Source organism: Wyeomyia smithii, chromosome 3, assembly GCF_029784165.1.
Source record: "Wyeomyia smithii strain HCP4-BCI-WySm-NY-G18 chromosome 3, ASM2978416v1, whole genome shotgun sequence".
In the NCBI taxonomy this organism is placed as follows: Eukaryota; Metazoa; Arthropoda; class Insecta; order Diptera; family Culicidae; genus Wyeomyia; species Wyeomyia smithii.
The window spans coordinates 263,136,198-263,163,642 of record NC_073696.1 but is presented as its reverse complement, the minus strand read 5'-3'; the positions used below and the strand labels follow the sequence as shown (position 1 = coordinate 263,163,642).

General features: G+C 39.5%; 1 protein-coding gene across 2 annotated transcripts in view; it reads left to right on the top strand.

Moving 5' to 3' along the window:
• The window catches only part of LOC129726841 (probable ribonuclease ZC3H12C), a 49,454-nt gene that overhangs the window by 7,458 nt on the left and 14,551 nt on the right, over positions 1-27,445 (top strand). Inside the window, exon 1 of one of the 2 annotated variants that reach the window (XM_055683987.1) lies at positions 19,613-21,009. The exons of the other annotated variant lie outside the window; for it this stretch is intronic. Coding sequence (XP_055539962.1) covers positions 20,980-21,009 — 30 coding nt within the window. The 5' untranslated portion in view covers positions 19,613-20,979. Of the gene's footprint in view, positions 1-19,612; positions 21,010-27,445 lie in introns of those variants that run through there. 2 annotated transcript variants of the gene reach the window in all.

Below are 27,445 nucleotides of genomic sequence, written 5' to 3'. Positions count from 1 at the left end.
AACAAAAAGTATCTGCAAAAATGACAAAAATGTCCTAAATTTTCGACAAAATATTTTAAATAATAAGTTTTGCCAAATCCGGAAATCTTTCAATCATTGCTCAAGAAACATTGAGCTTTTTTAATATTTGTACAAGGAATATTGAACAGTACGATTTTTGTGAAAGGTTAGAGAATAAATCGAACTTCCATTAAGAACACCCTTTGTACCAATACGCTTGGATTTGGTCATCAATGAGAGTTCTAATGTAATAAAAAAAAATCCAGATTGATGATTTTAAATGCTGTGACGGTTTATGAGCTATTTTTTTGTGCAGATGATGTCCGAGCAAATCGAGAAAATTCTTGTAAATTTTTCGTGAAAATTGTAGATTAACGTTCATAGGTTCATAAACTCTACTCGTTTACTCGTGAGAAAAATATTGAGACCCGTCGTATCATCTGGCACGGAAATAATAAAAAGGTCCGTGCATAACTTATTTCCGAAAATGACAAAACACCTATACTAACTTACTGAATGACTAATGTAGATTGATATTCATTACTTTTATAATCTAAAACGTTCGCCTTGATCTGATAACTAGAGACATTTTTAAAAGGCCAGTGTGGTTATAAACACTCAAGTAAACCAAGACCGTAGATTACATTGCGTAATTATACGATAAAAGTAGAAAATCAATCTGCATATGTAGGAAAAAATAAATAAAGTAAATTATTATTGACTTCTTTTTGAATTTCTAACTAGTATTTATGTTTTTCCTATGTATGTTATTTTTTTCATCTAAATTACAGCTTTTCTGTTACACAACCAAGTTCTCTCTTATCTATGTAATTTTTCATCTAAATTGCAATTAATTGTTTGCTGTGAATAAATCGATTCATTGTCAAACAAAAGAAGCTAAGATGCAAAATAAAAAAACATTCTAACTACAGCGGAGCACTCGGTCAAATGATGGTTACATAAGGTTTTTTTTTGTTTCCAAAATGAGTGCAAAACCTTCACGTTACCGAACTCGTAGTCAAACCTCGAAACCGTACACTTCAATCATTGCCGAATCGGTAAACCGCAGAAAAAAAGCTCCCACTTCTTTGCGCTTAGTATGAACTCTTCCCACCATTATTAGTGAGCTGGTAAGCAACCATGCAGGCAGGCAGGCAAAGGCGCTTTTTCCCTACTCTGTGCTCACCGTGTAGAAAAATAGCGTTTGTATTAGTCGTGGATTTTTTTTATTGCATAGTCTGATCTCAAGCTCAACCCGGATGTCGGTGGGTTCCATCGCTCCACCATCGCTGACTGACTATATCTACTGAACGCGAGCGACTTTCCGTGTCGGTCGGATCAGAAATCCGCCGCACGCTGGTTGTGTTCGTTCGTTTTACTTGCTTATGCGACGTGCATTATACCTACGTTCGAGCTTTTCGTGGCGTAAATCGCAAGCACAGTTCTGCACAAAACCGGGCCGCCGCGCGATTGTAAACACTAACACCGAAGTGTGCCGGCCGTGCTTTGCCCCTGCAATCGAAAGGGTGTCCCAAGTGATTGTTTTTTTTTTGTGTAAAACAAATAAATCACGCTTGGCGGTTAAAGATTTAAATTTCAAGTAGCGCACAACATGACGTGGGACACTCTTGCATTCAGCCGGTTTAGTTAAATCGTCACCTCCGCAGAAAGCGAAATATTGTCGGCATGTACAATTTTTCGCACTTTTCGGCTCAGGGTAAAACTATCTGGTAGAGACAATAATCCGGTTCAGCCGTTAAATGTGTGGAAACTTCAGCTCAGGCTTCCAGCAGAACAGCAGGTTGTAGAGACGTTTAAGCAAACTAAGCTTTGGTTTTTCTCTCATAAAGCCGAATTTCCAAATCTTAGTTTTCACGTCTTTTGTAACAGCAAACAGAGCAAATGTATCAAATGACGTCTGTGGAGGTCTCTATTGAACCGCAACCCGGTTTAAGAAGTTCAAAAGGGATAACAACCAACTGATGCCAACATATGCTCACTAGGGTGGAACAAAAAATAAATTCTAGCTCCCATGCACTTTTCGTGTTCCTTATGGGTCCTATAACAAGCGTATAACTTTTCAGATCGATCGATGGAACTATATTTTTGCGCCCGATTTTTAAAGTTTCCATACGATTTTATATGGGAAAATCCACTGTTTCAAAACTTATTCTCTAGAAATGTTCAGTTGGCTACTAAAAATATATCGATACATGATATTTGTAGGAAATTCACATGGGAAATACTCTTCTGAAGACCGTGAGGCGCTACGATGCTTGTAGAAAAAGTTATTCTCCCCAAACTGATTGAATGTCTGACGAACGGCTCACTACTGAATTTTACTAGCAATACTGCTGCAGCATACTGCTGCTGCAAATTCAATCATGTGATAAGAAATGATATCGTGTAAAATTCATCTCGGAGGATTCTCCGAAGATACTATGAGCAAAAATTACACTTTGAAAATTAATTCCACGCGAAATTATTTCTCATCCTTAAGCAAATGTGCAATACCGTAAAACGGGGCGAATAGAAACAGTCTGCGATATATCTTGCAGTGTACAAAAAATACTATAATGTATAGAATGAATATAAAAGTTTTAAAACATGGGCCTTGCCTCCCTTTATAAAGGGTGTAACGTCCATTTTGATAAAATGAGTAATTCATTGTTTTATTGAAGAAAATGTTGCATGTTTCTACTCTCCCCGCAATGGGGCGAATAGAAACACTCGTCAATAAAACGCCAATAAACGTTTTCCTTGTTCTGATAGAAAATTCTACTTTTAATTTGAAGAAAACAGAACAATTTCATCATATTTATTAATATGAGAGGCAAGAAAACGATATAAAATATCAAAATAGTGGAAATGTTCGGTTTATTACTTCGTGTTTGTTATCTTATGAATGAATATGTTCTGTTAGAGTCCTTATCAAGAACAGAAGGACTCGGGGTTGGGTCAATCATTTCCACCGGTCTGGCATCTTCCGGTGTTTCATCTAAGACACGACATCCGGGAACATTTTGTCTTGGTGGAACTGAAACCTTGATTCATATCTCTCGGGTTAGTCCATATCGAGCACCATGCAGCATTTCATCACGTTTTTGGAAACAAGCGTGGTTGTCTACTGGATTGAAGTTTAAAGGTAACATCCGATTTATCACAGAGTAGTTGATTCTCAGTGGTGGGCACCATTCCGCTAATTCGCTAATTAGCGACGCTAAAATTCAGTTAGCGATTTAGCGATTTCGCTAATTTTTGAGCTGGTTAGCGAAACTGTTAGCGTCGCTAAAATTTTGGCCTTCGAAACGCTAATCGCTAATTCGCTAAATTTTGTAGAGAAGCGACAATAGAAATATTTAGAAAAACTGTGAATTGCTGATGGCGTACGTAAATTGCTTCGAAAGATGAACATACTTTATTACGAAAGTTACTTTTGTCAGTTTTTTTACCCTAGAATGGAGTTTTAGTTATCGTAAAAGCCACAGGAGCATTTTGAAGAACAAGCACAAGGTCTAGATTGAATTTTCGGCACACCAAGAACTTTGGTAAATTGCAATGCGCTTGAAATTATGAAAACTTTGGTTCTACTTTTTCGATTCAGATAATAATTGAATTTTTATGAAAACATTCCTAAGAGTATCTATTTTTAATGCAAGCTAAATAACTTTTGTTATTCTTGTTTTTACAAATTCAACTATAAATACCGTTTCGTGTACCTCTTACTGTAAATAGCTTTAAAAAGTAATTGTTTTCGTTTGTTTAACGAAAACAGATCAAAGTGGTCCAAATCTTACAAAACACGAGCAATAAATATAGCGATATAACTATTTACATATTAAAAAGTTAGTGATTAGCGATTAGCGAAAGTTCCGCTAATGTGGGTTTAGCGTTTAGCGATGATCGAGCTAAATTTTCCGGTTAGCGACTTAGCGATTAGCGTCGCTAAATTTTCGGTTAGCGGTGCCCACCACTGTTGATTCTATATTTCGTAACCGCTTGACAAGGAAACAGTTTTTTTGCGTATAATCTCAAAAGCAACAGGCGGAGCGAATGTGTTTTTGGACTTTTTTGTTGGTAAGTCCTGACCATGATGGGCTGAAAATGCACAAAACATGTTCCAGACATCATTTTACATATAAAACATTACAGCATTTTTCAAATCCACATGTTTTGGTACAAAAAATAGCCGCTACGGCGTTGTTTCTATTCGCCCCGTTAATCTGAGAACGGGGAGTTTTCCATGAAACATAAGTAACGTGGTGATGAATACCTTACGGCAATCCTTTAATTCACCGTAAAAACTTGAAATGCTTAACTACCGACCCAGTATATCACACGAACAAGTTCTAAGTGAAGCAGAATGGCTTCCACAGACAAAATTTGTTGGTACTCGGAAATGTTCAGAATTTGAGCCCCCATTTTGCATTTTTTTAAGCAAACCAACAGTAGTGCTGCTAACCCAAAAATGGGTTCGCAGGACTTGTTCACTATTGAACTATCCAAGAAAATATTTTTTGCATGGTTTTTAAATGTAATCGAAGATTAAAAATCGCATTTTTCAAGTTCGGAAGTTTTGTTTCTATTCGCCCCGTTTTACGGTAGCAGCAGGCCTCTAGAAATGCGTCAAGTTACGTCAAAGTTTCGCATAGTAGTTGTTCGCCGGGTTCGTCGCTTCAACGTTATGTTTACAAGAAAAATCATTTAAGTCTCTGAAAAGTATTGGGCACTAAAATTCGCAGAAAAGCTATAATTTCTGGTTTATTTCCAGTTTGAGCCTCAGGGTCACACCTGTGTTGGCCAGTGTAACTCTTACTGCTCCACTTGCGCAATATAAGGTATCAAACGTCAAACGTCAAACGATTCCTGCAGAAAACCTGCCGAAAAAACTATTGTCAATTTTTAATCTAATTTTTTTTAAACAATCAAAAAAGAGAAAAACGAATCGTGGTAAAGCCCTTTTCTCTGGCACAGTCTATAGTCAAAATGTATGTTATTGTACTTTCGGAGAAAAATATAAGAAAATTATGTGCAGCATCCCGCATTCCGCATCAGTTTATCAGTATTCTTCAATTTCTTCTTCTTGATTATTGCCCAGTACATTCGATTAGGAGATATTGGGGGCAATTAGGTAGGTGGGTTGATATTTTTTGTGATGAAATCCAACTTGTTGTCACTGTAGCACTAAACTATTTCCCGGCAGTAGTGGGAGTTTGGCAAATCCGGTTTACCTTTCTGTGCCTTATTGAACTCTCGCACGCTCGCCTATATACTGCTTGCTAGATCAGTAGTTTCCGTGCAAATCAGTGCAGTCAGTGAAAAAAAAACTTGAACTTGGCGGGGACTAACGTATGAGGAAAAAAATTCGAACGAACTTTCAATTCCAAATTCAAATCTTGCGCAACTTATTTTTCTATACTTGTTTGTTCATTCAAGTAATGTAACTCATTAACAAACCTCATAGGAGAAACTCAGCTCCATATCGCGCTGATTTCCTGATCCTCTGGGGTACTTGCTTTATAGCTTCCTGAATTCCGGATGTTTCAATTGTTTTGAGCTCTTTCTTGATTTTTTATGAAAAAATCGACTTTTTTTGCTCTGTAACCATTCATTTCAAAATTGCTCATAAAGTTTCAATAGACTACAGCTGTGGCACATTTTGAGGATTGTATCCTTTCGGAATAAACCCGATATTGCCTTGCTGCAAATCCGCTAAAGTTGCATTAGCATAGTGCAGCGGTTCTCAACTTTTTTCTGTCCGCGTACCCCTTAAGAATATTTGCAAAATCAATTGTACCCCCTAACCTGGAATTAAATTGAATTATGATTTGTTTCATTGCTACAGTCATGTTTTGAGAACAAGTTTGAACAATAAATGAAGTATGTATTATAAAAAAAATCTTCCTTTGTCCGCCATTACTGGTTTTTCTTCCGCGTACTCCTAGGGGTACGCGTACCCCAGGTTGAGAACCGCTAGCATAGTGTGACAATGCAAGGTCTGGCCAAAGCACTACTTTGTCAATTTTAAGGTATTTATATTTTAAGTTTCAAACCCATTTCATGCAGATACTTGTTCACACTTTTTGAATCAATCTGATATTTACTGTCCAGCTCACGGTATAATTTCGCCGACCGACCAGGCGTTTTCGCCCTCAATTTCGCTCGAACATTGCTTTTTTGCGAAGTGCATTTCGTCCGGAACCAGATTTTTTTTATTTCGAACACAAAAATTGAAAATCAATTTACGACGGTCGGACCAGTTATATAAAAGTGGATCTTCATTTTGTGGAAAAGATTTTTTCAATTTGTGCAGCACTTCGAAATCGTAGACCAACCTAAAAGTTGTTCGGATTTTTTTCCTCACACGTTATGGCGAGATAAAACTTCGTTCCGGCTGTCCAAAATCCATCTTTACGTATGTTTTGTCGTCCACAAGCAAGCCCTCTCTGTACTTCGTATGTTTCTCGAGTGCGTGGTTTGGTCATCAGGTTTTGCTTAAGCATCCTTTTGGGTTGTTTAGGGTACATTGGGTGAGATCCAAGAATTCTAGGTTTACCTTGATTGCCCTCAATACCTTCTAATATAGCTACCGATCGTATGTTTCACAGCGACGCTTACTCTGATCCTTCTGGGTCACGTTCTCGGAAACGTTTGAGCACATCAATCACTGTTAATTTGATAAATTTCAGTTTTTTGCGATTTTCAGAGCGCGGACCATGACGGGTTCTCAACGTGAGGGCATCTTCGGCTATGGTCCAAATCGTTGCTTTGTTCTATTTTTTTGGAACAAATTCGGTTTCATTGCTGCACAGATTTTGTTTTCTAACAGATCTAAACTGAAAATTGTTGAATCTAGTATACGTTTTGAATCTATTTTTGTAACAGGAGAAAGATCGTTCTAAAACTCTTTGCACGCTAACAATTGATGGGTAAAATGTCATATTTCAATTATTATTACATTTTTAGCTCTTTTCAAATAAAGGTTTCGCTTATTTTGTGGGACGAACAAAACAATGATTCTTCACATCAACTTAACAATTCATTTTTGTAGCTTTTTTGAAGAAGAAAATGAACAGTCGTTCTTGGCTGAAAATTAATAAAGACTTCACCGAGGAAACCGATTAGTCAAAGGGAGGGCCGTAATGATCACACCCAAGTTCAACTATCGTCCTTTGCAAATCGACCGACGGATGGTTTACGCTAACGGGTTGCAACCATCAGTCACCAGGCAAATAAATAACGTTTGCGTTGAAAAAAATGGACAAAATTTGACGATTTTTCCTGAGTTTACCTTTACATGCACTGACGAAACTCCGCATGTAGCATCAATCGTAGTAACCCATGAGTCAGCAGAAAAAAATTGACAGCTCTAGCAGTCGAACTCTAACCGTGATGGCGAAAACAGTGAAGCTACTACGTTCAGAAGTGTGCGCGTTCAAAGAACGGTACCTTGTCGCGTCGAAAAAAGACATCATGCGGCAGCTCCTGGGCACCAGGCTTCTTCCGTTCTCTTGATTTTTGCCCAAATTTCCTTTTCTACCTGCCAAACCCCTTGGAGAACTAGACTTTCTCTCACACAGAGTGAGTAATTATCCACATTTAGGCGTAGAGTATTTCAGTCGTAGAGTTCCTTTTCACTCTTTATCATCACGTGTTAGGGATAAACATTTATTTGCTCTCTCAGTTTTAGAGGGAGTAGTTTTCGTTAGCTTCTCCTTTACTAGAAGAGAAGTTGGCCAAATATCAACACATTTAGGTACACATTGAAGTTACATCCTAACCGTTTTCGAATTTAATATTATAGGAAGATTCACAACTCACCATGGGTGCGTATTCTGCAGAAAGTTCGATTTTATACTGTTTTTGTCGCACCCCAGAGCGATGAGAACGGTAACGCAATGCTCAGTTGGTCGCCGAGCAATTTATTTCATTTTTCTTGCGTGCGCGGATGAGCAATTTACAACAGTTTCACTGGATTTTTACTCTGTCAAATTAGGAGCGTTTTTTCGTCAGAGAAACTATTACTCTGCGCTCTCTCTACAGCAGATGGTGTGATGCACATTGAATGTAAGCTCGCAGTTGTTAAGAGGGAAGAATTTTTTTTTATACTTATTATATATTAATTTTTTTTTTACTCTTACTATTTTCTATTCGAGTCGAATCTTTCGACAATAGTGGATGATCACTTTGAACTAGAATTTTGATGCGAAAACAAGAACTCATCTGTTTATCGATTCTACATACAAGCACCGTTCGATTTTGGCAACACGTAAAAATTTTTCATGTTGCCAAAATCGTTTTTTGTTTCACCATAGTTTTTCACTTTTTTGTACGCTAAGATGACTTAGACTCTAGGGATGGCCATCCATGGACTAGTTTTTGGATTCCAAGTCGTTATAGGTGTCGCTTGGTGAGTTTTGGTACAATAATCCGGAAGTATCTGGAACATAACCAGAATAGGTCCTCAAGTGACCAATGGTGACCTAGACACTTAATATGACCTCCTAAGTAATTAGAGGCATGGTACATATGGTAGGTACAGTAACCATTGTTTTGTATCCGGAACTAGTTGACCGATTCCGGCCATCCTCCATCCATTAGGGACCATAATACCTTTCTCTTGGCAGTAATTAAACTTAACCCTCTAGTGCCCAGTGCCGCCTTTAGACGGTCTTCAGTTGAACCTCTAAAAAGCTTCAATAAGAACTTTAAACATGTTTCGAAATCCGTTTAAAAACTAATCTGGGCACTAGAGAGTTAAATTGGTTTAAGGAAAATTGGGAAAACTAAAAAATATGAATAAAATACCCGTTCGCTTTTGGCACATGTGCCAAATTCGAACAGTGCCATAATTGAACCGTGCCAAAAAGGAAACGTGCCAAAATCGAACGGGGTCTGTATATTTTTCATGTGATCAGTAGCATTTAGAGCGGAAATTAAATACCGCTGAGATCATCAGCCTTTGAGAAAATTTTTAAATATAAATGTATCTACGAGTAATTAGTTTTACAAATGTTAATGTTAATAATAATTAAAATGATTCGGGTTCTTCGCGATTGAAAAAAAAAAAGGTTTCTAAGACTTCAACTGCCAGTGCAGCTCTGGTAATCTGGCCATATAGAATATCTAGCAGCTACCGCACCTTTCACTACCGGAACACTATAGAGTCCGTCTAAACTTGAACACCAACTGGAGGTTGTCACCAGCAGCAGCTTATGAATAAATTTGTGTGAAATATGCTGAAAGGCGGTCACTGGAGGCCGTGCCACAATTTTGTTCTGCTTGTTTATTAATGGGACGAAAATTTTACCTGCCATATTGATGCTATACCTGGATCATGACAACATCACCTCGGGCCTCCGGCTGGGATTCTAAGTTTAGACCGATGATCGGTCCTCCTGGCGGGTGAATGGCTGTAAGCCATATTTATCAGACATAATGAGACGATGAATCTTCTCGCGAAATGTTTACACACCGTAACCACATTTGACACATTCGAAATAAAACGCAGCACCATATACGAGTACGATAGGAGGAGTCATTGCTTAAGGAGGTTTGTTGTTATGTCTGGTTCAACTGGGAGCGAATTTTTATTGATATTAGGAAAAAAATTAGCCTTGTCTACCACGGTCTGCTGGTAAAGTAAAATATTATAGGTTATAACGTAGATAACATTTTTGAAGAATTTCAGTTGTTATCCTTTTGAGGATATGGGAATGTGATTTCAATGCGTTAAAATGACGAGCTTCCCAGTACCAAATAAATATTCGTAAATTTATTTGGTTTGAATGGAATATATTATTCCATGAATCTACAGGAAATCCTCTTCATCTCTTTGAGATAGACATGTGTGAATCAAAATACATGTTATTCTGTTTATCTTGCAAAGTTTAAATTAGACATATCGATGCCACAGGACCTCCTTGACCAAATTTCGCCCCCATTGCACAGAAACAAGTTTGGGAGACTCTCATGCGGAATAGGGAACAGTGCCTAGTTTGTGTTTCCACTAGAAATTGAGCTGAAACCAGTTGTATCTGGAACTATCCTGCTTTGATTCGGCGTCGTTACGAAAACGAAGACATTATTTTTCGCACGGCGCGGCCGAATCTATTTTGCCGTTTTGGCTATGTTTGAAAACAGTGCTGATTTGCAACTCCACTCTTCGCTTGCGAAGCTGGCTGCATTCACGCTTCACCTTTTGTAACCTCCATAGCAACAGGCTTGTAGTGGCTAAGAAAAAGGGTCAGTTCACAAAGGACGTCCATAGGGTGGTCGAACTGAAATGAACAGTGTTACCAAATAGAAACAACATTCACCATGAACGTCCTTTTCAAGTATCCCCCAGGCGATGCCTAGGTTGAAAATTTACATCCGCGATCATCGTCGTGAACGTCAACCCGATCGAGTAAAGGCCGGCAAGTGTTAACGGGTTATCTTTCTTTTTCAGATGGTAATTTTGTGTGTGTGTGTGTTTTATGGGGCTGGTTTAAAATACAGTCATGTTTTTTCGGCTAGCGCCTCAACTGGTTCGCAAGCTGGGCTGGCAAATCGCTACCACATTGAACAGAACACGACACCGTTGATAATCTTGCATCGGATGTAACAACCGATTGATAAACAGTGCAATTATTATATTTGTTTACTGTTCAGATGATTTTATCAAGGCGTGTATGCTAATGAAATGAGTACACATGCAAGTGTCAATCACAAAGAGGTGTGTCCTGTTAAAAAAAAATACAAAGTGACAAATGTAAATAGTTTTTATACTTTTTCGAAATTATTTATTTTTCAAGTCAAACGGATTTATATTTTATCTATTAGAGCTGAATCCTGTTTACGTTACTGGTTTGAGGATTTAACAAAATGTTTGCGAGAACTAAGTTCCGGAGTCTCGCGTAACTTTCGGTATCCGCGTAAAATGTGACCCTAATGTATATGTTTTTTATACTAACAAAATAAATTTATGTACTTTTTTTAAGTTATACTTACTCTATTATTATTTATTGCTTGTTTAATGATATGTATAAATATGATGATGGAATAAGCTTCAAAATACTACTCCACTGCAACATATCGTTGTATTATCATGTGAGATAATCAAAACTTCCCACGATAAAATCGTGATAGCTGAAGACCATTTACCGTACATAAAAGTTTGCATAGTATTTCTGTGTGAAAATTGCCACACGACATCCCGCCTGCTGACACATTCTGTGTAGGCTTCGCGTGATTCGCGCTATCTTAGATTCGATCTGATTTGCCCGTTATTGATGACCGTCTAGACAAGACTAGCTCAACCGACGACATCACGGGTATGTCCAAAATTGACACATTGATATCTGTCTTACATGCGTCATTCCACCTGCCAGTTGAAAATTCTGCGTAGCAGGTATTTATTTTTGTTCGCTTTAGGCATTCCTTCCCTACAAATGATTCGGATTGATTTGTTCTGTAATTTGACTGTGTGGGATTTACTTAGATTGGAGTATTGAACATTTTTCTGCAGCAGTTTTCCTCCTGTGAAGTTTTCTTTAAATGCCTTTAATGAACACAGAAGAGCGACTCAAGGATCATCATAAATTGGCAACAACAATCAAATTTCATTATTTTTCTCGCAAATTTTTATTAGATTCAAATGATCTCCGATCCCAGTCAAAGTTTTATTTCTCACGGATTGGGGGACTACCATTTCCTAGAATTGAATCTTTGATTAGACCGAAAGACGGCCGTTTCTGCCAGGTTGTACGGTTTTTGCTTCAATAATGTTATGTTACCGCCTGAATTCGTGTCCCACAAGCCGAGCCACAAAACAGGAGAGTTTTGTGTTAATGTTTCATATGCAAATCAGTGAAGATGATGTGATGATACAACTTTTTTTTTATTTCCAAAACCATTCGTTCCCGGAGCTATGCGGCTCTTTTCACGTGCTAGAAGACTGGACTTGATGTCATATCCGTACGGTTTGCTCGCCCACTAGTGTTGGCTTGCGAAATAACGTCATACTTTTATTTGGAAAAAGGTCGTTAAAGTGCTTATTTTATAGCTTTAGAACGATTGACAGTGTCGTTACTAGGCGAGTTTGTCGGTAAGCTTCCAATAAAAGGTGAGAGTGCAGGAAACTTGGGGGGATGCTATTTACGAACAGAAAAAAAAATTATTCGAATTTCTGTAGAAACGTTTTTTTATAGTTAATTTTAATTGAGAAAGTATAAAATATGCATTCAAATTTTTCATACGTTCTACGCTCTATTATCAATCGAGATTATCTATCCTCATTTTTTGATTTACAATTGCTTTGCGGAACTGTCACCTGTTTATCGATAGGAAATAGCCGGTCAACTCTACAGCTGTGGCACGCGTACGGTCGACTAGGTTTCGCACGTTCGGGACGATTCGCGCCTCTCTGCTGCATTGATCCGGTTTCGAGGCCATAAGAGCCTGTTCGGTGAACTTTTGCCTTTTTGCCGTGCCCATAGTGTGGGACGGTGCGGCGGCGCTTATTGACAGCGAATGTGAATATCCGGTTCGCTTTCATCCGATCCGATTTAAGATTGCGACAGCGACAGAGAGATTTCCCGGCTCTAACCGGGTGAGAGCTGATTCGACCAACCGTTATCAGGGTGTAATTGAATAATAAACAATGATTGAAGCCCTGGTGAATTATTTGTTGTTTCTGTTTGTGAAGTAAATCGTTCTGAGTACAGGTCGGTGGAAGTAAATCGGAAATATCTTATCAGTAAACATTGCGGACAAGTAGCGAAAATTTCAAATTAGACAATAAACATTACAGGAGGCATGTAGGTTTATTACTGTTGCGTCACAAATGAAGACCGCAAAAATGGAGCTCTTCGACTTTGTCAATCGAGCAGCACTTTCTCCATATTAGTTAGGGGATTTGTGTCTTTCGTTTCACGCCCTTTTCATCACTGACATGAAAGGGAAAGAGGATGTGGAATAATACATTACATAGTCGTAAGTCTTTCTCTCTATGTAGGCTGAATATTACTCTGACCTGAAAGGAAAGTTTCTCGGAGAGGAAATTTAAAAAAGTACGCATGAACGTTCCAAGTGTCGAGAAAACTTAATCACTTTTTTTGGCTCTGACCACTTGGTTGTATTTCGGAAGTATTTTTTACAGAATGCTAAAGGAATAATGTTTCAATAATCAAATTTTGGAGGATGTTTCAGACATTACCATAATTGGTTTAGGTCTCCAGTTACTACTGCTTCGCTGCTTCAGAAATCATTATTGTTTTGGAATAAAGATTTAAAGTTCACTCGTTCTGTTAAGGAGGCGCAACGAGCGTACAATCTGCTGGAGATGAAAAAGCCATCGGCGTCATCGAAAAAATAAGATCTGAGAGAATTTTCTGACTAAAGTTCTAACGGCTGGGAAAATCACAAAGTATTGTCGAAAAAACTACCACCTACCTTGTTTGCTGTGGGTAAAAAAACAACGGAATAACTTTTTTAAGGAGTGGCTTTAAATGTATCTTAAGTATTTTATAATAAATTTTCGATTATTAAATTATGTTGTGTGGCCAATCACAAATGATGAAATTCGATTGCTTCCGCAATCAAGGATCACTATTTGTAGGGAAGCGACCTAAACCTACCTGTCACGAAAATGAATTAATCTTGCATCTCCCTTAACTGTTAAGTTATTGCCTGTCATGTGAGCTTATCGTAGGAATTGAGCAAAAGTTTCTAATGTTTTGACACCAGTTAGTCTATGTACCTAAGTGTACCAAACCAAGTAGGGCGGAAGTGTTGTGCTCGTCTGGCCAAGCCCAAGTAACAAAACTGGTTTTATCAAAGTTTTATAGCGCTGTTTTGGCTGTTTTGAGCGCTATAAAACTTTGATAAAACCAATATTGTTACTATTAGTTCAATTAGTGGAATCTTAAAGTTTAAGTTCTGCTGCTGTCTGGAATAGTGAAGGAGAAAATTTCTATTTTCAAAGAAGATCTGCATAAAAAGTATTTATGCTCGCAGCGCTACCGGCGTTCGCTGGCGGGTAGAAGAAAATTCGCGCAGGGCTTAAGCAAGTGGATTTTCTGCTACATTTGCAATTGGTATGAAAGAAGATTGAAAATTTGCCTAACAACTATCATAGGTCTCATTGTTTCAATGTACAACCGTGATTCTCCTTAGACCACATACCGTTTAGCATAGAGAGTCTCCGTTTAGGGTAGAGAGTCCCCGTTTTGGGTAGAAAATCCCCTTTTCCAAGGACCGGCTACTGCCAGGAAGACACAAAAGTTACTCAGTAATTTTAAGAAATTCCAGATAGCCTCAAAAACTTTTTTTCCATTTTTTTTTTCAATAATGAGTAGTTTTTTTTTCGGAAATAAGGGTTTCAATTCAAGTTGTTGGGGACTTTTCTGAGGCGCATCTGACATCTTGGGCAGCAATGTTACATGAAATAAACAATAAACTCAACTTTTAAATAACTAAACTAAATTTACACATAATGTCTTGGGTTATATTCTGTCCAGTTTCATTTCATAATTTTCCTAGCTTTTGGAAAATATTCTTACATATAGACAATTTTTGAGTGATTATCATGGAGTCTTGTAAGTCGGTGTAACTTAAGAGTTTGTGTCGATATTTAAAATTTTGGCCATTTAAGCAAAAAAATGCTATTTAAATAAATTTTCTTTTACGGTTTTTTTTTTAAATTTTGGGCTTATGCTACATGCAAATTCGCCATGGCACAGGTCCGAAAGGATGATTGCTTTGGCATTTGGGGGTAGGTTGGGAATGTTGTATTGTGGCTTCAGCATTTTGTCAACAAACTTAAGACTGTAGTTTGGCCAATATGTAGATATATTTCTATTTAATAGGCAAAATCCGCGTTGACTAGTAGGAGAGAATCGGTGTGACATGTCGTGTTTCTGAGCGTCTGCGTCGGTAGGAGGGAATAGTGCGGTCGTGCATAATACTCAAAGAGTTGGATGCTACGGATGGTGGATGATTTTTTGTGCGTGTTGTGTGCATAGGATCCCGGTGTTTGAAAAGAAAGATACTCATCGTTCGTTTTCGTAATGAGCTAACTACGCGCGCAACATTGTTTGATTTCGTCATTTACCACGGTGACATAAAAACACAAACCTTCCTTCCCACCGCAGTGGCGGAGATGCATAGATGAACTTGATCTCGGTCTGACCGTGTGCTGCTTCTATAACAACGAAACTGATGACAATGTAATAAATACCTTTCAAAGATTCACGCCTGCAGAAGTGCATTTATTTTCTCGAGGATACTCGGGAATAGTAATAGACAAACATTCAAACATTTGAATGCTTCTGATAATAAATGGTTTTCGCACGTACCGCTCGCATAAATCCGCGGGGTTTGACAAAAAGATACTAATCGTTCATCGTCGTTATGAGTTAACTCCGGGCGCAATACTGTCCGATTCAGTCACTTACCACGGTGACACAACCCTTCCTTTCCGTCGCAGTCGTGGAGATGCAAAGGTAAACTCGGTCTCCAACAAAAACGACTGTTACACTTTCTTCCTTACAACCTCCTGCCTTACCCTTACGACCCATACAAAGCGGTAGCTACTGAATTGTTGTACACTGAAAACGTTAAACTAATCCCAAGTAGCCTTTGTGCAACTTCACTAGTCCATGTGCCACTTCACTAGCTTAGGTCGATCACGCAGGAGCAACTACGAAATGTGCTGTCCTCAAGCTTAAGCTCAAGTACCAAACCAAGGAGAGTGATTCAGAATAAAATAAAAATCAGAATTTGAATCTGAATCCTTAGGAGCGTTTTATATCAAAACAGTTGTTGTTCAAATTGGGTTGGGGAAAAAGAAATGTCGTTTTTTGTCAATAGATGGCAACTCTTAAACATATATTGTGTTAAATTTATCGCGTCGGGTCATACTATACGGCTATTCAGAGACGACAATCTGTGCTACAAGTGACGTTTTGATAGTGTTGTGATCAAAAGTTTCAGTCTCAATTTAAAGCGCGCCAAAGATGGAGTCCACCAAGCACGAAATTCGTCATGTTTTACGTAAAAATCCGGTAAAAATGCAACAAAGGTGGCCAAAAAAATTTGTGAAGTTTATGGGCCCGATAACGCACAGCAACGATTCACACAGCCAGCGTTGGTTTGATCGATTTTGTTCTAGTGTAGTGGCTGTCGAAGATACTGGTAGGCCATTCGTCATAAAAACCGATAAAATCGTGATAATCATCCAAGTAGACCGGCATGTGAGCATTTGCTCGATTGGCCAGGAACTGGGTATAGAACATTAAACTATTTAGAACCATTTGCAGAAGATTGGATTCCAAAAAAAGCTGGATGTTTGGGTGCCGCACGAGTTGACACAAAAAACCCCTTAGACTGAATCAACGCCTGCGGATGCACTACTGAAACGGAACGAACTCGACCCATTTTTGAAGCGGATGGTGACTGGTGATGAAAAGTGGATCACGTACGACAACCTCAAGCGAAAAAAATCGTGGTCTAAGTGCGGTGAACCCGGAAGTTTGGGCCCATCGCCAAGCCCGGATTGACGGCCAGGAAGGCTTTGCTGTGTGTTTGGTGGGATTGGAAGGGAATCATCCACTATGAGCTGCTCAACTATGGCCAGACCCTCAAAGCAGGCGAATGATTATAAGCGTCCAGAATTGGTCAATAGGAGTGGTGTTGTTTTCAACCAGGAAAACGCTCGGCCTCACACATCTTTGATGACCCTCCAGAAGCTACGGGAGCTCCGATGGGATGTCCTATGGCACCCACCGTATAGTCCGGACCTGGCACCGAGTAATTACTATCTCTTCCGATCTCTGCAAAACGCTCTTGGTGATACTAAGTTGGCCTCAAAAGAGGCTTGCGAAAACTGGCTGTCTGAGATTATTGCAAATAAGGAGGGGAGAGGGGGAATAATAAAGTTGCTTTCTAAATGGCAACAAGTTGGCGAACAAAATGGCATATTTGACTGAAGTCGGATAATTCTAAGTATTTTAAATAAAGCGTCAAATCTCGATCAGAAATACGACATTTCTTTTTTTCCCAACCCAATATGATACACGGTTACGAGAAACTTATACTGCAGGTATTAAATTGATAGATGCGTATTATTAAAGATGTTGCTGGTTGCCTCTTTGGTTTCGTATCCGGTCGTATACTTTTTTTATTGGCATATCAGAGTTCCGTTCATTTACGATTCATTTTTTTTTGTTCAAAATGCTGAAAAGTATCAGGAAAATTAATGTTATATTCAGGGAATATCAGGGAAAATCGGGGAGTTTATTTTTGAAAACTTTTTCGTCATCTTGAGCAAGCTTATGAAAATGACTGCAAGACAGTGACAGCAAATTTTCAACTAATTCGGCTCTCACTTTATTGCACAGCTCTCTCTGCTGCCCACACATGCAACTATAAACGGGCTGTTATTTTTCATCTCCTTATGAATGTTGGTTCTTCTAAGCTGTCGCTATTGACAGGCTTTAGAGCGCGAAATCTTTCGGCACAAACCCAAGCGAGCTGTCATGTGATTATGATTCACGAGAGTAAGGCCGACGCCATAATGTAAGCGACATAATGCGAAACCCGTTTTTTCTCGTGTGGGGAATAATATCAACAATGGGAAAATATATGAAACCATTAGCTTCGTGTTCATCATAGAATCGGCCTAAGAATGAGGAGAAAAGCAGGAGTGCGAGACAATATCATCGATGACAGCCGCAGACGATCAGTGGGCTGTCAACAGCGCAGGCCAAACCAGCAGGACATCTTCAAAATGAACAAAACTAGGCTGTCATGTCTGAACGAACGAAATACATACGCAAGAATTAGCTGTCGTGTGCAACACAAGACAGCTTCGTTGCCGATGTGAGCTTTAGCTGTATGTGAACTCTCATAAATAGTTTATTCATGAGGCGGTTAGAGTAAAAAGAGAGGACATTTGCCGGTATAGTGTCACATCGCATTCTTTTTACTAAGCCTGATCCTGAGTATAAAAATTTGTAGATTTTGTAAAAAATCTGTAGGAATCTGTATGTTCTTGCAAAAAATTGTAAATATCTGTATGAAAATTTATTCAAAAATCTATATTTACTGATTAATTTGTATATATGGCATCCTTACCTTGGAGGCTGTAGTCTGGAGAGCTGGCGTAGGAAGATGATATCATAATCTTGAAGACTCATATGCTCCTTGGCTTTGCGAATGATATTGATATCCTCGGTTTAAATTGCAGATCAGTGGGAAAGGCATTTCAAGAAGGAAACAACAAGATTGGTATTGTGATTGTGATCGAGTGGGGTATCTACGAAGTAGTAGACGAATTTGTGTACCTTGGTACTCTCGTGGCGTGTGTAAACTTTTTTAGCCGTAATTTGCGCTTTGAAGGACGCCGATTCTTCCGGTGGTTGGCTACAGTCATGAGTATTAGTCGATGAAGTAGGCCGACCATTCGAGCACTCGGAGTCTTCGAGTTCAATACATGGGGAAACGTAGTTCAATTCTTGGCGGAAAACTGTAGAATGGAGTGTAGCGCAGGCGCATGAACGACATGGTGTACCAAGATACAGTGGGCTGGCCAGATGGCACGAATGTTGGAGGATCGTCCAGCGCAGATAATATTCGGCACAGGGCCCAACACTGAGGAGGACGCCTGGTCGAGGGGTGTTAGGGACGATTGGTGAAAGCTAGACCAAGATCGAGGGATGTGGAGACGTTTTCTGGAATCGGCAATGGGTCGTTAACGACCTGCCGCCATAAAATTAAAGTACTATTTGAGATCCCTGTTATAGATGATTTGGAGAACGCAAGCATTTATGTCAGTTCAATTTTATAAAGACGGACTTCTATTCAGACAATAACTTGCTGAGTTATGTTCTATCACCACGACTTTTATTTTCTATCACCATATCTGTATGTGAGATCACATAGAAAGTCCATAGAGTCTTTTTAGAAAAAACCTTGATAATCTTTGGTTTCTCTTTCATGTACATCTACATGGTATAAGAAAATGTTATAAGGCTATACACCCACAAAATCCAGTCGAGACGTCAAGAAAAGTATTCTTTATTTAGTCTAATACCAAAATCTAAACTTTAGGACCAATGACATAACTTTCCAACTTGAACGAGCCAAAACTCGGCATCCAGCCGATTTGTTATCCTCAAAAGGGAATCCGTTCATGGAAACCTACAACACTTCAGGGTCGCATGGCAAAAATTGAACAAATTTCATAAACTGCCGCCTGTTTCCCCGTGTAACAGCAACAGCAGCAGAGCATTATTGGTCCCAATCCTTCTATTTCGTAACACCCCGGACCTATTAGGTACTGCAGCACTGCAAAAACACGAAAAACTTCGCTAGCTCAGATAGACTGGCTAACCCCCGATTATGGCGAGCGCGGCGTCGGCGGCGGCGGTGTTGGACAGTGTTTAGATAGGCGCAACGCGCTTATTCACGCGCTGACGTTGGCTGTTGTGGTGGTGGTGGTATGCGAGAGAGAGAGAGAGAGGGTTCGCACAGGTTTCGGCCAGGTTCGGATTCCCCCCCGCGAAACGGGCGAGAAAGCTGAATTAAAATTTTGCTACGTCAAACGAATGGAAAACAGTTGTGCTCCGCTGCTCAAGAAGTACTGTTGTTGTTCGGTCTTGATCGGATCGTGTTCCAGCGTTTTGCGTCACACAGATCGCGTTGTGTTTCTGTTCGCTGTGCAAGTCATTGGGCGGATGAACACGGATCCTATCTGTCTGCTTTTTGGGTAGGATCGCTCGGTGCCCTCGGGGATATGTGCAATCGGAGCTTTTTGGCTCGCTGAGTGAAAAAGTTTTTAATAAAATTTTGCCATTCGAAACCTCTGCTAGAAAAAAAAGAAGAAGGTTCAGTGATAGATTGGCTTACGAAGAAGCGCTGAGAGATTGTAGCGCGTTGGAAAAGCATAGTGACCGACTGAGTGTGACTGCACTCAAAGAGGATGTTGATTCGTGCTGGCAATAATCGGCCGTCACAGTGGAAGAGGAGTCGGCGTAGTGCGCAAACAAAATCACCGAAGAGAGAAGAGTACAGTAAAGTGTAGTGTAAATATTTTTGTTGAATATTTTCATCCTACCGACGTATCAATTGAATGCTAATATAGCGAAGTGCTTCGACTACTACTAATATGTACGTGCACATGGTGTGAAACGAGTGCGAATTCAGACTGAGAATGATCTGCTGACGTCACAAGTCATAAGCATTCGTGGCAAAGTTTGGAATCCAACGGATCGACGTAATCACGAGTCGAGTCGATACAGAGAGGAAGCCGCTACGAAAGCGCACATCAGACAACAAAAACATCTCGAGCCACCCATCGTGGTAACAAAACACTTGGAGAGCTGAGAGATCGATTAGGTCGTCATCTGATTTCCCCACCTCAGTCCTACCGACCGACCGATCGACTGACTGCTACATACCTGTTCGAGCTTAGTCAGCGCCATCGTTCGAAGCCCCCTTCTATCAAACGAGCGACCGCGCGAGAGTTAGTGGCGAACGAAAGGTATACCTTCCAGTTCCCATCATCAGTGGCAGCAGGTTCAACGGCTCCGGATCTGCTGACAGACTTGGTGGCGAAACGCCGCAAAGAGAAGGGTCCGCGCGCACTCAGGACAGGACTGGGGAAACGCGAAAACCGGTTGGATCGTCTCCGTGTGTTGCGCTCTGTGATCACTGCCCGCTTCGTCTTTCCAACCCTTACCGATTCCGCCCGGCCAACAATAGTCCTCCCTACCCCACTCGGCCCGAACGCGCATCCAGGTGGGGCTGGTGAGATCGTTTCGCCGTTCATTCAAACGAGGGCGGCATCCAGGCAGCAGTGAATGGGCCATTTACGAAGCGGATCTTGCACACTGCGATAAATAACAGAATTTAGCGACTGAAATCGAGACTTAGAAAGTTCCTATTTTAACGACAAAATTAGACGGTGATATTTAGCTCAAAAAAGACGGCTGGAAAATGCTCATCACAAGCAACTATAGTCAGAAGGTAAATATACCAAACCTCGCGGTGGTAATAATATCATTGTTTAAATAACGAACTAATCAAGCGGCGTTTGTTGTTTAGCTCTGGCTTGATTATGTTTACGCCAAACACATTTAATTACACCCAATATCCGGGTTCACAACCTGCACCTGACGTCGTAGGGTGCTGCTCAATGGTTCAGACCGTCCTCGATTTGGAACACAATTAATTTGGAGTTGCCTCTGCCGTGTTTATCGTGAAACTTAACTGCAAGTCATACAAGTGGCTGTCCGTTTTAACCATAAACCACCAAGAACCACCCACTCTTTGCTGAACAATGATAACACAGTTTTTGGTTTCAAGTGTGTACTCTTGAATCGGGCTTAATTTTGGTTACTCCGATTCTCCGATGATACAACGTAAAGCTGTTATGAATTTTAAGCTCTTTGGAATCTTCCACCTTGTAATTGGATGCAAGCCAATCAATTTGTGTTCAGTTCGTTAAGCATATACTATTCTATGTCTGGCTCATGGGCCTCCCTGGATGCAAATTATGCTGAGCAACATTGGATGAGGAAATGTCCAATTAAGCGGCATGTTATCGGTTCGGCGAGAGAGCTTTGAACGAAAGATTTTATTCTGCTTGAAAGCGGTTTTGGGTGTCAACTTAAAGGTGAACAAGTCATGTAACGTATAATAGGGTACAGAGGCGAAAAAATGGTTGCAGATTTATTTCTGCACAAACATTGTCACCCACAACACAATGTGCAATAAAAATACCAGTTTAAGTTGAGTCACTGTTAGATCGCTTATATGCAGTTATTCTTTTTGCGTAGAGAAGTGTACCGAGCAGACAAAAGCAGCGACCGTTTGCTTTCATTATATACACACTTCGATGCGACACAGTCCAGTTTAAATCGAAATTGAATCTTTTGAATTTTTAGATTGAACCTTTTGAATTTCTTATTTCATATCTGCACAGATGGCACCGATCAGTTAGAGGGAATCGACAACTTTTATTCAAAGGGCTCGTAGATTCCGTTTCGGTGTTTTTTTTTTTTTATTATTCTCGCTTATTTTCCGTCGGTCTAGTTCCGCCACTGTTGTGGCCAATCACCGACGCCCAGGGAGGCGACTCCACACCCAGGACCTTAGTCACGACCCGTTTATTAACGGACCGGCGCCAACGGCTTTACTTCCTCATGCGATGGAAGGCGTGATCCCAGAGATTTTTCGTCTCAGAAAATCTCCCGGTGTCGGCTAGGATTGAATCTAGACCAGTTGGGTTGGTTGTGAGTGGATCACGCCACCTCACAACCAACGACACCTATGTCGGCGGTGGGATTCGAACCCAGGCGTCGAGCGTGGTTGGCGGAGACGTTACCAACCACACTAGGCCCCCGCTCCACCGTTCTGGTGTTGTAATTCTGTTTTTTTTTTCGTAATAGTTATTTCTGTACATGGGGCCATCCACATACCACGTTGACAGATTTTTGACGATTTTGACCCCCTCCCCCCCCGTGCCTAAATGCCCATATGAATTCTTTTTTTTTTCTTTGTAAGGACCGTGGACATTACACGACCCCCCCCCCCAAGCTGTCCACGTGGTATGGCCCCCATGCCGATTTTTATACACCTAACTTTTCTTCCGCAATTAAAATGTTTACAGACCTGTTAAATGTTATTAAAAATATAAAAATATTAATAAAATGCTTGTGCAGATAGTAGATAAAATTATATAAATTTTCTGGTGACTCAAACATTTTTTGAATTACGGTTTCTGGAAAGTTGTGTGAAATGGACGTTTTCTCCTTTTTAAAACTTTTGGACCTTTTCGATGTTACATCGCTGGTTTATTTTTTACACTGCCAATTATTTAAATCCAGAGTCTTTTTATTGCTTTTGCTTTTCGGTCTTCTGAACAGGAGATATCATTTGTTCGTTCTCATCCAATTTTCTCGTATTATTGCGAACGGAATTCGCGGTTTGTGTTCTTTATCCTTTCTTCTTCTACAACGTATACAGTGAAATCACATATTCAGCACGAGCGATTGCGCTGTCGGTAAATGTCCACGCTTGTTAACGACGGGCGTCTGGGGGGTTTAAAATTTCCACGTGAAATGTGAACGGCCTCTAACCAATAACGACGCCACTCATTATCAAATATAATTATCCTTAAAGAATAAAACCTAAACTACAAAAAAAACACATTCTGAATCATTCACGCTCTCCTTAATCGATTTCTGAATTGGTTTGACGTCTTACCAAACTGGAACATAAACTCCACTGCAGAAAATTCACGAATCATCGATGTCATCGGTTCCTGGTACCCATATGGCTTCGATGAAAGCTAGGCTGTAACAGGGATGACTTCCGCAACGACTCTCATGAAATACGGAAGTTAAAATGAGCGAGTGCTGATGTAATTTCCTTCTGTTTTCCAACGTGTTCAAGATCAAGGTGTTTCATTATTTTTAAAATTTAAAAAGTTTTTAGGTAGCGATAACAAAGCGATTGAGTGAGGCAAAATGGACAAAAAGTACGATCAAATTTTTAGTTTTGTAGTACATCTGAACTTTTAACATCCACATCCCATTTATTGTATTTAAGACCAAAATGTTAATTTGTTCTACCAGTTTTTTAGTATTGAAACATACTACCAGGAATAATGAGTTGAGTTTTAAATATACAATGAAATTTATTCTATGAGCTAATAGCCGGAACATCGCAAACCATCCGTGACACTTATAAATTATTGAAATAAATTTATTAATCGTTAAACAGAATAATTAATTGAAAAAAAAAAACGCAAATGCTCGGACGCTTTTAATTTTGGCTAATGCAATGCACTACACAGATAAATCGACTATGGATGTTAACCTTCCATCCTTGAAAGCAGAATTGAAAACCTTGGAACATCGGACAATACAAGAGAACTCGATATGCTTAGTAGGGCTACGCCAGTGGAAACGCTTTATAAAACCAAGCGTGAAGAAAAGCCAGCAATTGCATAGTCTAAATAAAAAGGAACTTAGGACAATTATTGGACTGTCTACAGGTCACGCTCAACGATACCCCCTCCTACCTATGAGCGTTACGTAATTTATGGATATCGCCTTAGTGCTTAAACTGGAATAAAATGATAGATTATGGCTTTTTAACCGTTCCTATTAATTTCGGCGCTTCTTGCCAGCCCGAATGTATGTTAAAAGACCACAGAATAAATGCTCGCCAAGCTCATTGCTTCTGGGTTTGCTTACTGGAAAACTTTATTCAAGCTTCTAAAGACTTTGCGTACTTTCGATCTGGCTAGGGACACCAAAATTCACAGAAATGGATGAAAAGTTATGACAAGATATATGTAAGTCACAGATACAATAGCCACAGACAATTAGCTAAACCACCAGTTTTATATAAAAGCCGCTAGCTGTTAATAAATTCCCACCTGCCTCCTCTGAAGATATCACTGATTAATGACGAAACGTCGGATAGTATAAAAAAGTCGTTCTACTTCTTTAAGGCTGCTCAACTCAGCCAAAAATACACCCAACTCACTTTAACTACTTTACTATGAAAACTGTTTCAAAAAACAGAGTAGTTTGTTCTCTATCCATCGAGATGACTAAAATCAGATCAGTTGTAATAAATTTTTAAGCATTTGAAATCTTGCATTCTGTCGTTTCTATCAATCCTCGTTTTTTTGCCAACCTACTGAAGTAGGACGTAATTCTACGTTAAAACGCATTTCTACAGGCAGCGTAAACGTATACGAGTGCGTTCGTATCTCACTCAATGAAACTATAAGAAGCAGGGTGCCGAAACCTGGAAAAAACCTAGAAAATCAGGAAATGTCAGGGAATTCAATTTTTCAATTAGGGATATCAGGGAATATCAGGGAAAACTGAAAAACAATCAGGGAAAAATTTTACCCGAAACGTGATTCTTTTTTAAGCGTCTCCTCGGCGCCAAAACAGATTTTTTTCAGCGTAAAAGGCTAATACGGTACCTATACTGTTCATCCGATCGAACACTTTTTTCACTGGGATTTTAGAGTTGCGTTCATGTATGTTGCATTTTTTTGTGCTGAATCAGGGAAATTAATGTAATATTTCATGGAAAATCAGGGAGTTTGATTGTGAAATTTTTTTCGCCACCCTGTAGAAGTAAAGAAGCCTTTACATTACATATGATATACATATATATTAGGGTGGGGAAAAATAATCGATTTTCCAGAACCAAGTTTTTTTGGTTCCTTTTGGGGTCCCATACAACCCTAAGTTTTCTTGAAGTCGATTGGTTTTGTCTCCGCTTGGCGTATTGCATTTCAAATTTGTATGAAAATTTATATGGGAAAACCTACTTTTTTGCATTTACCTTTCTAGAGAGCTCAATAATGCTCTAATAATGCACTACATTATGTTAAAGTATTATATTTTAGATGCCTAACAACTTTGCAGAAGACACTGAAGAGCTAGAATGTCCCAAAGAAGAGCCATAGCTGTTCAAAGTTGAGTTTGTCGATTTAAATGCAGAAAAACTTGTTTTCTGCCAACATTACCAATGTACCGGCGTCAGCGGGATTCCCATCAGAAGTAACCTGTCGTAACGAGTTTATACACTCAGCTTGACCAAGCAAACAAATTTAGGTCAATATTGTGATTTCAGAGAAAAATTAGAATTTTTTCTAACTGACAACCGCAACTGACAACCGAAAATGACAATCTCAGACAGCACCGATAAAAATGCGACTCATGAACTTGTTTGTCAAAGCGTATGCACTCTTAATTTACTTCAATTGAAATTGAATAGCATTGAAGCCGCCTTGATTCCTTGCCCTCGACTATGCAGTAGAGCCGCATTGATATGGTTTGCAATCAGAATGTTCTACGAATAAACTAGTTGTAATCCATTATTTGATGTTGCTTAAACAATATGCAATATAACATAGTTTTCATTGACTGGTGAATGACCGCCGGTTAAAACCTCAACAAAAAAAATGTGTCGATGAGATGTATGGGAAAAAGACCTCTGAATTTCGTTCAGAGATTTGGAGGTACGGCTCAAGAGTTTCGTCTTCTCGAAAGAAGTCACTATTCTAATTTTCAGCACAATCGGACTTCGGGAAGTCGTGTGGTGAAATTATACTTTTGACGTAGAATACGTCTTACGGCAACAATTAGAGGGGCCCAATTTCAATACAGGGATCCAATTTCAAAACCGAAAACATCGAGAGCCTCACAAAAATTGTCCAATTTCAAACGTTTTAAACCCAGTCAGTTTCCAACCGATTTCTGTCATTTTTGCATCGATTGGAAAATCATTTAAGCACCCGTCCAAATGCAGAAAATTGAAATCTGATTGTTCAAACTATTGTAATATTGAAAATTGTTGAACATTGTCGAAACGCAAATGTCGACTTTTGATTGGTCGCAGGTGCCTTTCCCTACAAAGGGCGACAGAATGGAGTGCCTAGTTAGCCGGGAATGCACTCTTCGGACTATATAAGAGACTGTTTCTCCTCAAGCAAATCAGCTTACTAGCGGCAGGCAGCATCAGCGGACATCAACACCGATGGCAGTAGGGGAAGTGGATCAGCATCGGGCATCAGCGGCGGTGGTAGTGGTTATCTGCAATTCTTACCTCTTTCAGTTCGGCTTCCCTTCGATCTGAGTTGGCAGCAAGTGAAACCGTGGTGCCGGCTACAGAGGTATACGTCATCTTGAGCAAAGAGACTATTACATTAATTAACCCCAATTGAGTGTATTCCCAAACCTATTCCAAGAAAGACATTGACATAAGACAAGCTGTCGTATTCTACGTTAGCTCTGCGGTCGTGTCTTATAAACAACCTCTTCCACTTTTTTTTACCAATGAAAAAATGTTCGATAAAAATAAATTGTGATGCCAAATTCCTTAGAGATGCAACAAACGTTAAAATCTACTGTTTTTTTTTGTAAGATTTGGACCACTGCGACCATTATTTTGATCTTTTGTGGTAAAAAAATTTATATATTTTTCAGCTGGGAAACTCTCTCAGCTTTAATTTATTTTTACCATTGAGGACATTTTTCGAAAAACCCAAGCTTCTGAGCCCTACCGCTAAACGAAATTCGAAGACCTAGTTTCCCCATAACTTCTGTTGGTTCCAGCTTGAGAATTTCTATGCTTCAGAAAGTCTTTTTTTTTTGAAAGTTTGTTTCCTGAGATAACATAAATGTTTTCCAGTACCGCAAAAGTGTACAGCGCATCGTTGCTATGTCTGTCTCCTGCATCTTCAAAATTGAGCTTTATAGATAGACATAGTTGTCCCATGACTTTTATTTTATATATCATGGCATTGTTGTGATAAATACATCAAATCGCCAAAAGCATGCGAACTTTAACAAACCCGTACCCGATGTTGTCGTATCATATTCACTAACCGATCTAAAAACAGGCGAAATGGTGCCCATCGCTGATG